The 16,045-nt window shown below is 44.1% G+C and overlaps 1 protein-coding gene across 3 annotated transcripts in view; it reads right to left on the bottom strand.

Moving 5' to 3' along the window:
* Positions 1-16,045, bottom strand: part of palm2akap2 (PALM2 and AKAP2 fusion) — a 104,211-nt gene that overhangs the window by 49,500 nt on the left and 38,666 nt on the right. For all 3 annotated transcript variants that reach the window (XM_084046736.1, XM_084046737.1, XM_084046738.1), the window contains exons 4-7: positions 7,701-7,815; positions 7,250-7,271; positions 5,262-5,405; positions 2,608-3,462 (exon numbers count right to left, since the gene is read on the bottom strand). In XM_084046736.1, the coding sequence (XP_083902862.1) occupies positions 2,608-3,462; positions 5,262-5,405; positions 7,250-7,271; positions 7,701-7,815 (1,136 nt within the window). The remainder of the gene's footprint in view (positions 1-2,607; positions 3,463-5,261; positions 5,406-7,249; positions 7,272-7,700; positions 7,816-16,045) is intronic.

Genomic DNA, 16,045 nt, shown 5'->3' with positions numbered 1-16,045 from the left:
CTATGCTACATATGGGGTTGGTTGCATGTTTTTTTACCACAATTCCTTGTCCTTGGAATTGTATTTGTAGCCAAAACATTGTTTTTCTTTGCTCTTTATTTGTGTTTTAAAGGATTTTTGCTGCCTTTGTGGTTCTACCATCTTCTCAACTGCAGTCAATGTGACATTGATGAGGCAAGTCATCGACTAGAAACAACGCCTACGTGTCTACATCGTCTTGTATCCATCGTCATGCAACATGAATACCGTGTCAGAATATTAAACATGATTTGATGCTGGTATCCAGACCTCATGACTTGTAGCACCATGTCACTAGCATGTAAACCAGGTGCGTGGACTGTAACCATAGCCACAGCTGGCAGTGTTTCTGTCTCTTTGATTGGATAAAGGGCCGTTCACACCAAGCACAATAACTATGACTATAATAACGCTAATTATGTGAGCGTCCGTCCACACTGATGAACGATAACGTTCTGTAAACAGTGGCACCAAGAACGTGCTGTGCAGTCCAGCTGTGTCCGAGTCCTGAAAGACGCAGGCAATAGGATCTATGGATAATCTGACTGATTATTAATTATAAGGAGGCGAGATAGTGGTAGCCTACCTGAGGTAATGGCATGTAGCCTACCAGCTAGTGTTCACTATTCATAATCATCTCCTTATCTCCGTTAATAACAAAGCTTTCAGAGGGTGAGTGAGATCACTTGCATCCTAGATGTCCTTCTGATGGATTTTGATGGGCTGTCAAGGTTTCTATCATTCATAAAAATCGCTCTGAAAGTGGTCCAAACTATATTGTTTCCGACTATGGTTGTCGTGATAGTTGTGGTGTGAACTCTGCCATCCACTTCAGTTAGAATGATTTTTTAAAACTACATAGTTATCATGCTTGGTGTGCACGGCGCTTAAGAGTTTAATGATGTGAAGTTTATTCAAAAGACTATTGGCCAGTTTCACAAATGCGGATTAAGTCGATTCCTTCCACTGAAACTTCCTTCCAATATGGATTAACAGATCTCTGCTGGTCCTAGACCAGACATATAACCCTAATGTGTCGGTATCAATAATCCAGGCTTTGTTTTCACAGTTTCCAATGTGGATGTACTAAAGCTGCCGTTAGCTTCCTGTGTTCTATGGCCTCTAAAACAGTTGGGCAGATTCTTATTGGTTGTTCGAGGTTGTTCTGTAAAGATCTCGTTGGCGGCTGAGTTAGGAAGTGTAACTATAATAGAAGGAAGTGACCTCAGCAGTGGAACAGCTGGAGCCGATAGACAGAATATACACCAGAGAGAGAGAGAGTGAGAGAGAGAGAGAGAGAGAGAGAGAGATATGAACAAAGAGAAGTTCTATTACTGCTAAATAGTGTGAAAAAGTCTGTCTCCTATGGCAACAGATGTGTCATTCATTCAAAAGCCTTTTCTTTCAATTTCAAAAAAAGGAAAAAAAGAAAGAAAAATAATTAAAATAAACAGAGAAAAGAAAGAAAACTTAAAAACATCCAGAACACCATTTCAAACTGAAATATGTACGTCTAATAATAACAATCCTAATCATCTCTATTCTTTTGACTATTGATGTGGAAGAATTAATAGGCACATAAAGAAAACAAGGCCTCTCCACCCTGGCAACAGAGTCCATGTGACTGGGTGGTGTGTGTGTGTGTGTGTGTGTGTGTGTGTGTGTGTGTGTGTGTGTGTGTGTGTGTGTGTGTGTGTGTGTGTGTGTGTGTGTGTGTGTGTGTGTGTGTGTGTGTGTGTGTGTGTGTGTGTGTGTGTGTGTGTGTGTGTGTGTGTGTGTGTGTGTGTGTGTGTGTGTGTGTGTGTGTGTGTGTTTGCGCGCATGCGTGTGTGCTAAGATATCTAAATGTGTAGCAGTCAGAGGCATATGGATCATATAAAATTGTCTAATTTTCTCTACCCTGGGCTGCACAATACAATCTGTATAGTGTTAATCTAACTCAACACACTCGCAGCGTTGAATTAACAGTGAGGACTTTGCGTAAGAAAGTGATTTAATGCTGATTGTCCTTACAGTCATACTGTATACCTATAACTCCTACTGTAAGTTACATAGTGATTGGTGGTTTGTATGTTTCTACAGCTGCTTATACTCTGGTTACACAATAAAATCCTCAGTGTTAATTTGACTCTGAGAGTGTGCATTTTACTGTGTGGCACTCACTCATGAGGAACCATGAGGAGAGAGAAGTCATGCCTCCATTTCGACCCAGAGAAGAAAGAGAGAAGAGACAAGAGTGATGCTGATATTACTCTGTGTGTGTGTGTGTGTGTGTGTGTGTGTGTGTGTGTGTGTGTGTGTGTGTGTGTGTGTGTGTGTGTGTGTGTGTGTGTGTGTGTGTGTGTGTGTGTTTGCGCGTGCGTGTGTGGTGTCCGTGTGCGTGTGTGGTGTCCGTGTGCGTGTGTGTGCGCCAGCCAATCAAGTCCAGGAGGAAGAGCGTGAGGATGAGGAGGAGGAGGGAAGGCGGGGGGCTTCTGTTAGTAACCATCCAGAAAGAGTAGGATAAGAGAGGAAGAGGTGGTTTGTGGGTAATAAGACTGAGTCACATGAGGACGCAGCACTGACAGCGTTTCCTCTTGTCTATTATACCTGTCGCGGGGGTGAGGCCAGGCGGGAGGAGGGCTGGGGCGTTGTCGTTGTCGGGAGGGATGGCGGGGACCGCAGAGCCGCTGTCAGGCTCGCGGGCGTCGGACGACAGTTCCGTGCTGATGGCGTCCGACGTGGCCGGTCGCCCAGACACCAGGTCGGCCGCCGTGCCGTCGACGAGGGACTGGTCGGTGACCGTCTTCTCCCTCAGCGACTTCTCGTCGTCATCGTCGATCAGGACCACCTCGGCCTTCACGGCGCCGTCGAACCCCAGCAGCCGCCGGCTCTCGCTCAGGTCGTCGACGTCCTGGTAGCCCAGGAACACCATGGTGACCGGGTGCTCGGCACTGGCCTGGGGCGGGCCGGTGAGCTCGGCGAGCTCGGGGCCCGCCACGTGGGGCTGGGTGGTGACGGGGGCGGAGGACGGGGGCATCATGCCCAGCTGGGGGTCCCTCTGAAGGGTCACCTGGGTGGGGGGGCTGTGGGGCACAGACGGCGGGGCGCAGGAGGGCGGGGAGAGGTCGTCGAGGTCCAGCGGCGACACGTACGGCTTCACGCCGGCGAACGGCGGGGAGGTCACCGTGACCTGGCTCCTCCCCCCGTCCCCACCTCGTCCGACGGGGTTGGCCGCCCGCTGGATCAGCTGGTCCACCTGGGCGGAGCTCCAGCCGTTCTCCGTGGCGGCGGTGGTGGCCACGTTCCCAGAGGCGGTGACCTCGTAGACCACTTTCTTGCCGTCGTCGTAGACCTTGACCCCGCGCGTGGCCGCGTCCAGCGGGTTCACACGATTGGCCGACAGGATGCGCTGCTCTCCCGTCCGCGGGTCCTGTTGCACGTTGATCTCCATGGCAAACATCGCTGTTATGGGGGAGGGAGGGAGGGAGGTGGGGGGAGTGGGGGAGGATGAGGAGTGAAAGGAGGTGTGTCAGGAGGAGGTACAGGGTTTGGGAGGGAGAAGCAGAGGGAAGGAGGTGGTGGTGTCAGGATAGGGGACAAAGCGTACATCACATGCACAAAACAGACCTCCATTTGATACCTCCATTTTTCATCTCTGGACCCCAATCTACACTGTAAAATATTTACAGTGTAAAAAAAAAGTGTTAACTCTGAGAGTGTGCAAACGGTCTCAGTCTCAAAGTGTTTGTTTGTTTTGCATGAGTCTGATTTTGTTAATAAGGAAAGCAGAGATATTTTTACTGATCCTGTTCTTAACAGAAACATGCACGTGTACGTACACACACACACACACACACACACACACACACACACACACACACACACACACACACACACACACACACACACACACACACACACACACACGCGCGCGCAAATCATATCAATCATATTTCTAAAGCAAATGTCTCAAATCAAGGAAACTAATCTACTAATCTGGCTATAGTACCTCCTTTAAAATAATATTTTAAAGGAGCTACTATAGCTTTATATTATAAAGACATAATCACAGCTACAGTTTCAAGGGCTCAAATAATTATGAAATAAAAATGCCATATGCACGATTCATACAGTACAGCCTTTCGGCTGCTGTGTTAAGTGGAGAAGGTGCACTTGGCCACTGTGACTCTGCGACACCTCAAAGACACCTGACTTCTTATTTTGAGTGCAATTTAAAAAATAAAAGATAAAAGATTTGCCACCGCTGCTACAACTTCATCCTAGGGGAAACACTGAACTGTCAATACAACAAAAGTACAAAAAGAAAACGAAACAGTTACTGTATATGTAAAAACAGTGTAATGTAATGTAAGAGCAGTGTCCAAATTGAGGTGGTATGATTACCCATGATTTCGAGTTTGGTTTGCTTTAAGTTTAAATTTAATAGTAATTTTATCGGTGCTTTTAAACTACAGTGTTTTTTATTTATTTAAAGCTAACAGTCTGCCCTCTTGTCTCATCTTTAGTTCAGCAACTTCAGTTCATAATAATAACAATAATAATAATAATAATAATAATAATAATAATAATAATAATAATAATTTGATAAAGACATTGAATGATTTACAGTATGTAAGCTAAACAATAGCTAAGTACAGGGTGTTCAGTAAATTCCTGTTTACTGTCCAAACAATACTTCTATGAATATCATCTAATACAAGTGCCAATACTAACAGATATCAGTCTACCACTACTACTACTATTAATAATACTATTACCACTACTACTATTACTACTACAGTATCTACATTATATTACTTCCACTACTGCTATTACCACTAATGTAATGCTATTTGCTGCTACTACCACAACTACTAATATTAACAGATACTACAGCACCAATCTATATGTACAGATACTGTAACAACTACAAAGTGCATGTATGATCTAATGTACAGACTGACATTCAGAGCTTGTGTACAGTATGTGTGTGTGTGTGTGTGTGTGTGTGTGTGTGTGTGTGTGTGTGTGTGTGTGTGTGTGTGCGCGCGCGCATGTGTGCGTTGTTTGAGCCTCCCTGCCTACAGTACATGTGCGCTCGCACATGTGTGTATGTGTGTGTGTGTGTGTGTGTGTACTGTATGTGTGTAATCCCCGTCTATATAATCTATCTTGGCTGTAACCCAAAAATCCTCCTCCCTCCTGCCCCCACCCCCCCAACCTCCCACACACCCCAACACCACCCCCCACACCCTTCTTACCAGGTCGTGATGTGGCGTTTTCCCCAGAGGGTGGTCCGGGTCGCAGCGTGGCGTGTTCCCCAGAGGGTGGTCCACTGACCTGGGGCTGACTGGTTAGGACAGGGTGGTCTGGGTGTGTGTGGGACATGCAGCCGCTAGCATCCACTGACCAGCAACACAGGAGGGGAAATGACCGTCAGTCCACACAAACACACACACACTCACACACAACACACACACACACACACACACGCACACGCACACACACGCGCGGCTCATAGCCTAACAAAAACACGTGCATGTATATACAGGGGCAAGTAGCACACGCAGCGGTGCGCACACACACACACACACACGCACGCACGCGCGCGCGCGCGCGCGCGCACGCACGCACGCACGCACACACACACACACACACACACACACACACACACACACACACACACACACACACACACACACACACACACACACACACACACACACACACACACACACACACACACACACACACACACACACACACACACACACACACACACACACCCATAGACCCAGTGGCCACACCTCTGCGTGACCCCCCACCCCCCACTCATTCTCTTTTTCTGTCCCCTCACTTGTCCCTAAACCCCCCTTCTACCGGTGCTTATGCAGCAGAAGTGTGTGTGTGTGTGTGTGTGTGTGTGTGTGTGTGTGTGTATTTACCGCTGTGTGTGTGTGTGTGTGTGTGTGTGTGTGTGTGTGTGTGTGTGTGTGTGTGTGTGTGTGTGTGTGTGGGGGGTGTGTATGTTGTGTGTGGTGTGTGTGATTTAGCAAGAACAAAGCGTTTGGAGCTGTCTTTCTGGTGAATAGAGGGGATCAGTACAGGCTGCAGAGTCATGACCTTGTGTGTGTGTGAGTGTGTGTGTATAGTCCCACAGAGCTGGGGGTAAGCTCATAGTGTGCGTGTGCAATTTGCAGTTTTTGGACGCAAACCCTGGCCTGCATCCCCCCTGCCTCAGCGAGTCTATTATCCACACAAACACACACAGATTGGGACCCCAGCACAGCAAACCACAATATCATATATTTGTTTTGCTTTTTACCCCTTTTTTTCTCCCCAATTGAAGCTTTATGCCAATGAGTTCCTCCCCACACACACTTCTGTGTGTTTTCACTGCTTTTGCATCGCACTGACTCACCTGCCAGCCACCCACCAGGAGGACGTAGAGCCTTCGTCCTTCTCCTCCCGCCCCAACACTCCCTGCTGACAGGTGCCACCCCATGCAGTAACAATTATCACCCTCCCCAGCCTGGCCTTCCCTCCCCGGAACACGGGCCAATCGTGTTCGTATAGATAGACGCTGGACAAAGCCGGACGCACCGAGGTGGATTTGAACCCCCAGACTCTGTGGCGGTGGGCAGCTACTTTACCACTGCGCCACCCGAGCGCCTGTTATCCTTTATTTAACCAGGTACAAGTCTCAAACATGGTCACAATAATGGTCACACAAAAAACAACACAAACACAATAGTCACACACAACAACCGCTTGAACACAACACCCAGTTAACCAAATGAACCTGAATGAACCCTAGCGTTGCTATTGTGGGGCAAACTTTCAGAGAAAATAGCCGGCCTACAACGATGCGTTGTGAGCGAGTAGATCGGCTATTTTCGGCGAAGAGATTTGGTGTTGTAGGGCAGGGTTATTATAGTTATCTAAAACTAAGGAAATAACAAAAACATTTTAGTTAACTGAAATACAAATCAAAACAAGGCTTTGCAAAAGAAGTGTAACTGAAACTGTTGTGTGTTTACAAAAATGACGGAAAAAATATCCTTAGTTTTAGTCTTTAGTCAGTGTCCGCGTAGTGTTGTGAACTCCTGCACCCCCAGATGTCCTGACTGTCCGAACTTTAGTCCGGACAGTCAGTCTGATCCGAGGTTTTAAGGAGCATGTATTGACCTTAAGTATACAGCAGGGTTTAAGTAGTTAACAATAACTAGTGCTGAGTGGGAGGTCTTACCTCCACCTGTAATCATCAGACTCTGTAAGAGACAGGAAAGAAAGAGTTTCACCAAGCTGTTCCTACTGGTTTATCACCGTGTTAATTCAATTTCGCATTGCATTCATATATTATGATGATAAAATGAAATGTATACAAAAACATTATCCTTGGAAATTAAAGAAAATCTGAATGTTTTGTATTATGTTGTATGTTTTACACTTGTCTTAGCAGGGCTGCTACATTACACAGAATATGAAATGTTAAGGTAAAGATAAAGAAAACATTGAATTATTGTACTTGTTCTATTATGTACAGTCACAGCAGAATAGAGAATAGTTCTTAAAGTAGTTGAGTATGTTGGGCCTGTTGCCAGAACAAAGAAACACAAAATAAAAGCCAATTTGATTGCTTTTGTGACAGCTGTGCACATGGAAACCAAACCAATGGATGGTGACACTATGGTTCGTACCTTCTGCAGGTCTTCTATAGAGCGTTCTGTCTCTCGCAGACGTTCTCGTAGAACCTGTTCTTTAGCAGAGATCTGGGACTCTTCATTCTCCAGTGCACCAATCTCTGACTCTAGCCTGGAAAGATGAGGATCAAATGAGATGAAATGAGAATAGGTGAGATTAGAGTTCAGATGACTTCTGTGTTAAGTGGTCAGATGGGTGGGCCGCAAACACTTTCAAGATTTTCAAGTGGGCCCTGATACAGAAAAGGTTGAGAACCCCTGGATTAGACTACATCAGAGATGCAATGAAATCAGAGATTAAATGAGATATGGGATGAAATTAGAAATGAGATACGAGCTGGAATTAGGGATATATTAGAGATGAGATATGATATATGAGATGAAATTACAGATGATATTATATTAGAGATATGATGAGATGAGAATGAAATAAATGTCAAATTAGAGACACAATTTGAGATGAGATTAGATATGAGATGACATTACATATGAGATATGAAATGAAATTAGACATGGGATAAGGTATGAGATTAGAGATGATATATTAAACCAGATTAAAGATTAGATTTAATTAGAGATTAGATTAAATTAGACATGGGGTTAGATATGAGATTAGATAATAAGATTCTTTGATATCATATCAGTCATTGACGGCATAGAAGAGGGATGGATACAATATAGACTAATTACTAATATTCTAGTGTAAACATATAACATGATACTATAATAACTATTATACTAATATTAGAGAATGGAAAAACATATACTACTATACTATATATACTGTACTGGTGGACAACCAACACAGCAGAATGTTCAGTATCTGAATGTTGGAGAACCACAGAGGAAATGAATTTGAGCAACTGACAATATTCTACCACAGATGAGAATGTCTGCAGCATAATCTACTGTTTGGGGCGGCTGTAGCTGAGTTGAACTAACACTGGGAGGAACAAATAGAATCATGTGGATCTCAGGATCCACATGGGAACGGAGTGGCTCCCATGTGGATCATGTGGCCAGTCTGTGACATGTATGACATATCTATGGTGTCGAATTCCAAATTTGGGCAAGGTTTCAGCACGATTCAAGCCCCATTGACTTAAATAATAAAGTGTAAATTAAATAAATGGAAAAACATGGATTGCTTCTGTGGCCTACTGGCAAATGACATTTGACGCTGATCGGTCGAGCGGTTTGCGAGATTAGCTCCGGATCACACCCACACCCACACACGGCTAGCCAATTGCAGAGTGTGCGCATGCCGTAAAAACTGCACTGCAAGTCTTTAGGGTGGTCCTTCATATTGGTGCAGTGACATGATTGGTTTCCCAAGCAGTGCATGGGCGTAGGTTTGTTAGAGGCCGTTCTAGGAACTACCAGACATATCAGTAGGCCTCTGCCAATTTAAGATTGTCTGCTGCCAACTAGAGACTAAGGCTACAGTATACTGCAAGTATGATTTCAAGGATAAAAAATGTACTGTGATATGCACCTGTACAATAGCCCACTCACACTCACACGCATCACATGCATCTGACATGAGAGACACACACACACACACACACACACACACACACACACACACACACACACACACATGGATGTGACAACAATACTAGGAAGCCTGTCAGGGAGGAGGAGCTTCCTCGCTGACTGCCAGAACTCACAATACCTCTTAACACACTCCTCTGGGACACATGGAATGTGTGTGTGTGTGTGTGTGTGTGTGTGTGTGTGTGTGTGTGTGTGTGTGTGTGTGTGTGTGTGTGTGTGTGTGTGTGTGTGTGTGTATGTGTGCGTGTATGCGTGCGTGCGTGCGTGCGTGCGCTCGCGCGCGCGCGCGCGTGTGTAATTGCCAGCATAGCTACTTTAGGTGTAGGCATGCGGATATCTTGCATGTGTGTATGTACATGTGTGTATGTGTGTATATTTGTGTGCACTGAACATGTGCGTGCATGTGCACGTGTGTGTGTGTGTATTCTTGTGTGTGTGTGTGTGTGTGTGTGTGTGTGTGTGTGTGTGTGTGTGTGTGTGTGTGTGTGTGTGTGCGTGTGCGTGTGTGTGATTAAGGTTCCATCCAGATCAACAGTGCCAGACATAGCCTTCCCACGGTGTTGCAGACAGATCATTGAACACAGAGCAGGACACACTGTTCTTATTGGATCACCACATCGTGTCAAAGGAACATCTATCAGAGCTGAGTGCAACATCTTATTACCACAGGTGGTCATCAAGGATGAGGTCTGAAAGCTCACCTCTCCACGCTCTACCTCACCCCCTAGCACTCCTTATGTATCTCACTCCCTAGCATTCCTTATGTATCTCACCCTCTAGCACTCCTTATGTATCTCACCCCCTAGCACTCATTATATACCTCACCTCCTAGCACTCCTTATCTATTTCACCCCTAGCACTCCTTATTTATCTCACCCCCTAGCACTCCTTATATACCTCACCTCTTAGCACTCCTTATCTATTTCACCCCCTAGCACTCCTTATTTATCTCACCCCTAGCACTCCTTATATATCACAACCCCTAGCACTCCTTATCTATTTCAAGCCCTAGCACTCCCCGTCCCCAGTTTGTGAACCAATGGTTTAGATAGCATGGTTCTCAACTTTTCCTGGACTAGGGCCCACTTGGTGTCTGTCACCCTGTCAGTTAGTTAAAAAAAACTATTGTCTTCTTAGCAAGAATGTAGCAAATATAGCAACACTTCTGTAGCTATTGTAAGACTACTGTTCATTTTGAAGTGGACATTATCAGCATTTTATCATCTAGTCATAGTAGGCTATTGTCACACAGCAGCCTTGTATTTACTTTGGTTCCTTGACAATTAACTCGACTAAACAAGTGACATTGACACTGGCATTGCAGAAACAATGCTACATTTCGAAAAAATTAAATAGGTAATCCTGTTTAAACAATGAGATCAAAGAACCTTTGTATCAAAGCACAAGGCTGTCAACCTGTCTGTTTTGTTCCAATGTAAACCACACAAAATACAGTTCATTTGCTCCTCCTTTGTGCAATTGTGCAGTAGCTTGCTTACTAGACAAGTGACATTGACACAAGTAACAGACTTTCACAAGTAACATTCACATTCTCTCTAAGAATGTAAAATGAACATAAGATAAATGTTTAGACCCTCAGGGTTAACATAATAATAATACATTATTTTGCTTTATTTTTAAAATTACAATTACATATACAGTAAGATGTACAGAATAGTTAGTCTTATCTCTGCTATTCAGCAGAATAAGGGTATGGCGAGCAACATACAGCAGTGATCCACACATCTAATAGGCTACATACCTATTATTATACCTTTTATTAAGGTCATGCAGTAAATCAGCCAGGACGAGGAGAACATTGGCAGCATGGAGTTCTGAACTACAAAACACAGTGTTCATGTTTCCCACCAGAACCTTTCCTTATTGATTAACTTTATCATAGAATCGTAGTTGGTATTCAAGTCTCTGGCACCCTCTGGTGAACGACATCAAAGAAAAAAAGAGGTCATAATTTATAGGTGTGTGTAGGGTGTGTAGCTATCATCATGCAATATTCACTGATTCAATCTAGCATTCTCCAATCAAAGCCAAATGTGATTGATTATTACTAGAACGGTTCTACTTTGGGGCCATACATGTCGGGATTTATACTGGCTTAGTGGCACAAACGTGATGTCACCAGGCACCAAAATCTTGTGTGAAAATCGCACGCACTGTAACTATAAAGATATCAGTGTGTGCTTAAGTCTGCGTCTGTTGAGGGTAATGAACTCATAATGTCCCTCCTTCTGCTCTACTTCCTGTTCACCATCGCTCTACTTCCTGTCTGGCAGAGTCATTATCTGTAGACTGTGATGTCAGTGTCACGCCCTGACAATGAACCGCAGGCCGCAGTGCCATGGTTACGCCTCATCTGGGAAAAGCAGACATGGTAGTGTGTGTGTGTGTGTGTGTGTGTGTGTGTGTGTGTGTGTGTGTGTGTGTGTGTGTGTGTGTGTGTGTGTGTGTGTGTGTGTGTGTGTCCTTGTACTACTATACTTGTAAGGGCCGAATGTCCCCACACCACAAGAATTTGAGAAATAATTGTGAGGACCATTTTCCTGATCATCATTGGATACATGGTTGTTTTATGATAAAAATAAATAAATTTAGAGATAGGTTTACAATTAGAAATAGGTGCAGGTTGTGGTTAGGATTAGGCATTTATAGGTTAGGTTTAGAGGTTGGGGTTAGAGTTTTCCCTATTTTAAAGTTAGATGTGACACACCTAACAATAGCCGTTTTGTGTGCTTGTAAATCTGTTATATTTCTGCTATTTTCAACGCGGTCCTAAGATTTCAATGGCCTTGTAATGACCCTAGTAATAGGTTGGCGTTCATACACGCACAGTGACAGAAAAAGACAGACAGGGATGATGGTGATATGGAAGTACATCCCATGTAAGAGAACAACACACTAAGAGGTGATTAAAGCGGCAAACTTTTTTCTTGTGAAAAAAACATAATGTTATTTTAACCAATCTGTATGTAGAGGTACATTAAGACAGTATAACTAGCAGCACATCTGCAGTGGGTGGAGGTGGCCTCCCAGTGCTCTACTATTGAGACTTTAGATCCTGTGGTCTGCTAGGTCACCTACTGGTTGACAAGAGGTATTGCATGAAACTCAAATGGAAATAACTTCAACACTAGTCTCTCCATAGTACAGACACCAGTCTCTCAGTTTCTCTACAGTCTAGTCTACATCCATGCCATCATTAGACCCCTTGTTAAAAGAAACCTTTAAAAGGAGAATGTCTCTGGCACCTTGTGGTCAATTCAAATCCAAACAATCAAGGTGTTTAATATTGTACTTTTTTAAATAATACTTTTGTTCATGTCCAGTGTAGAGGATGTAGTGCATGCTCTTGAAACAGGCGATGCCCGGCTCCCCGGCCAGAGTTCACACAGAAAGAGCACCACTAGAAATGCTTATTATAATATTATGGTTATACCATCATCACACTCAATGTGCTGTTCCATCCTATTCTTACCAAGATCAATGAACGGTCTCTCTCTATGTAGCCCTATTTATATTTTGTCGTATGCCTGTGTGGTGCGCCGAAAATATCCGATCTAAAATCTACAAGAGAGAGGGAGAGAGAGAGAAAGGGATGGGGGGAGGTGGAGGGAGAGAGAGAGAGAGGGAGAGGGAGAGTACCTATTTCACCCATGCAAAAACCTGAACACGCTGATCGGCGCACGCGTAGTGAAGCGACACATTGTCAGTGAAATAACCCACAGCAACGCCAGACACGCTGCTAACTGCTTGTACTTGAATAAATGCCTTGCTTTACAACATTTCAAAAACCAAGCACAACAAATAAGAAACAAATAAATGCAACAAGCCTTTGCCCCGCCCCAAATGGACATGGATGGAGTGAACTACCTCAACGAAACCATCGCAACACAATAATAGACAGAGCAACACAACATTGGGTGGTCCTCTACGACACTCTCTGTCTCTGTCACTCTGTCTACAGCGTTTGTGTTGTACTCTGCAGCTTTTATTTATCATGAATTCTCATCTGGGTTTTGGTGTAAACAAAGGTAATGTTTAGTTTACACCTAGAGAGAACAGGCAGTCTGCAGTGGATCGGAGAAATTTATAGGTATCCATAATGACACGTGTTTATACTGTATTGCTTCTTGGCAATGGCTAATTTCGCACACACACATGTGCACGCGCACACACACGCACGCACACACACACACACACACACACACACACACACACACACACACACACACACACACACACACACACACACACACACACACACACACACACACACACACACACACACACACACACACACACACACACACACACACACACGTTTCTGTACTCTGCTGCTATGACTTATTTCTGTGTCTTTTCTGCTTCACTCAACTGTTGTAGGCATTGCACCTCCACCAGTGGCCACGTCTGTACAGGATAATACACAGTAATATATTATGGAGCAGCATGTCATCTAGAATAGCCCAGTGTGGCCGCAGGTCAGTGGAAGGACCTTCTGACTGTTTACACAGCCCGTCCATGTAATGATAGGATGTCTCTCAAATGACCACTGCTCTGCTCTCTCATTCTGTCTGTCTGTCTGTCTGTCTGTCTATTCTCCAGATCATGTGACCGTACGTTGTAGTTCCATGCTGGGGGTCACTGTGGGGTCACTCTATCCTAGCAAGTGGATCTCTTCCATGCAAAACACTGTTGTTTCTTGAGCCAGGTGACATCACATATAGTGAGCGTGTGCGTGTCTCTGTGTGTGTGTGTGTGTCTGTGTGTGTGTGTGTGTGTGTGTGTGTGTGTGTGTGTGTGTGTGTGTGTGTGTGTGTGTGTGTGTGTGTGTGTGTGTGTGTGTGTGTGTGTGTGTGTGACAGAGGGAGAGAGAGAGAGAGAGAGAGAGAGAGAGAGAGAGAGAGCAGGGTCTGTATGTGTGAAAAAGTATGTAATAATATAAATCTTTATTTGTATATGACTTTTTCAAACACTTTCAAAGAGTTACAGTTACAGAAAACCGAGATAAAGAAAATAATGATTGTGTATGTTAGGCTTTAATATAAAGCATTGATTGTGTACAACACACTTCTTTCCATTTTTGTAGAGGTGTAATCAGCAAGGATATAAAGTTACAAGTGAAAACATTTATATATCAATCTACACATGCATGCACTCTTTCTTTCTCTCTCTCAAAAAAAACACACACAAACACACACACACACACACACACACACACACACACACACACACACACACACACACAGAAATTCGGAAGATAGCTGTAGTGGAAAGACTCTGGTTGCCTGGGTTACAGGTTATTCTGGGATGGTGTGTAAATATAGATGCCACACCCATTTTGTGGAACCCACACACGCATGCGCACACACACACACACACACACACACACACACACACACACACACACACACACACACACACACACACACACACACACACACACACACACACACACACACACACACACACACACACCTATTTATCTGTACTTTTCTTGAGTATTTTTGGGGCGGTGTAGCCGCCCCCTATAAGTGAGTTTTGGACACCGACCAAAAAATGTGTGTACCCCCTAACCCTTCCATTGTTAATGCAAATCGATACTTTTTCTCTTTTACCCTGAGGAGTTCCCTTTATTTGTTGTTTTAATCTTCTAGAGTTTAATCTCACAAAGCTGGGGTTTTTGGTGGTTCTGGTTCTGGCCCACAGCCATGTTTTCCCACAACTTAAGCTTAACCACATGACCCCTATTCCCCATACTGGGCATGTCAATGTGCGAACCTTCCACAGAAATAAGTGAACACTCTGCAAAAATCGCTATTTGATGTACAACAACATATATAGAATAAATTTGGTAAATTTATACTCTTGCTGAAAACCTGTTCCATTCGGCCAAGTCTACAAATGTACACGTGTGCACAAATGAAGGCTACACCTGGGTTCCCTTGTGTAATGCTTAATTTAAACTGCAATGCATTGTGAGCTAGTAGATTGGCTATTTTCGTACGATGAAGTATATACCTCAGGCTTTATAGCTGACGGGGCATAAATCTCTCTCATATGACTGCACACTTTTTTATTCCCGTCCCTACTTTTCTTTTCTCGTTCCTGTTTACTTGATATTGTCCTACTGAGAAACCGAAGCCTATTTTATGCTTCAGGTCAACGTGTGACTTGACAGAAATTAAGTATCGTGCCCTTAATCCACGCCTGGATAAAAGTATGTTAACGATTTACACCAATAATACTTAACTGACCAGATTCCCAAGGTCTCTATAATTGCCCGCCCCTCCTGTTTTCGCTCTATATATTTTTGCCGAATATAGCCGATCTACAAGCTCATAGCTCGCCACAATGTGTTTTGCGTTGTGAGCTTATGGATTTGGTATTTTTGCCGAATGTTATCCTCAGAATACGGATGTTAGTGTTTAATGCCCAATGGCCCACATCATTACTAGGGCATAAAGGTTGTCTAATAAGCGTGCTACATTGCCACCACTCTCACAGTCTGTAACCTAGGCATTCAAACTACTGTACATCGTTCTCCATGTAAAGATGAAAACCTATAGCGAGAGCAGGGACACAGTGTTGTGTGTTTGAGTTTGTTGCCCTCTTATTTCGGGAAATAAAGTCATCAAATATGTGTGCTAGAATTTTCAGTTGGACTTGGCTAAGTTGTGTTGGCTAAGTTGATCCTAAAGTTGTTATCGCCAGCCTGTCTGGCTGTGTCCCTTTTATGCCAATATATGGGCATATATGGTCCCTAA

This window comes from Gymnoscopelus microlampas, assembly GCF_963454915.1.
Source record: "Gymnoscopelus microlampas genome assembly, chromosome: 21".
NCBI classification, from domain to species: Eukaryota; Metazoa; Chordata; class Actinopteri; order Myctophiformes; family Myctophidae; genus Gymnoscopelus; species Gymnoscopelus microlampas.
This window is presented reverse-complemented; position numbering and strand designations above follow the sequence as displayed.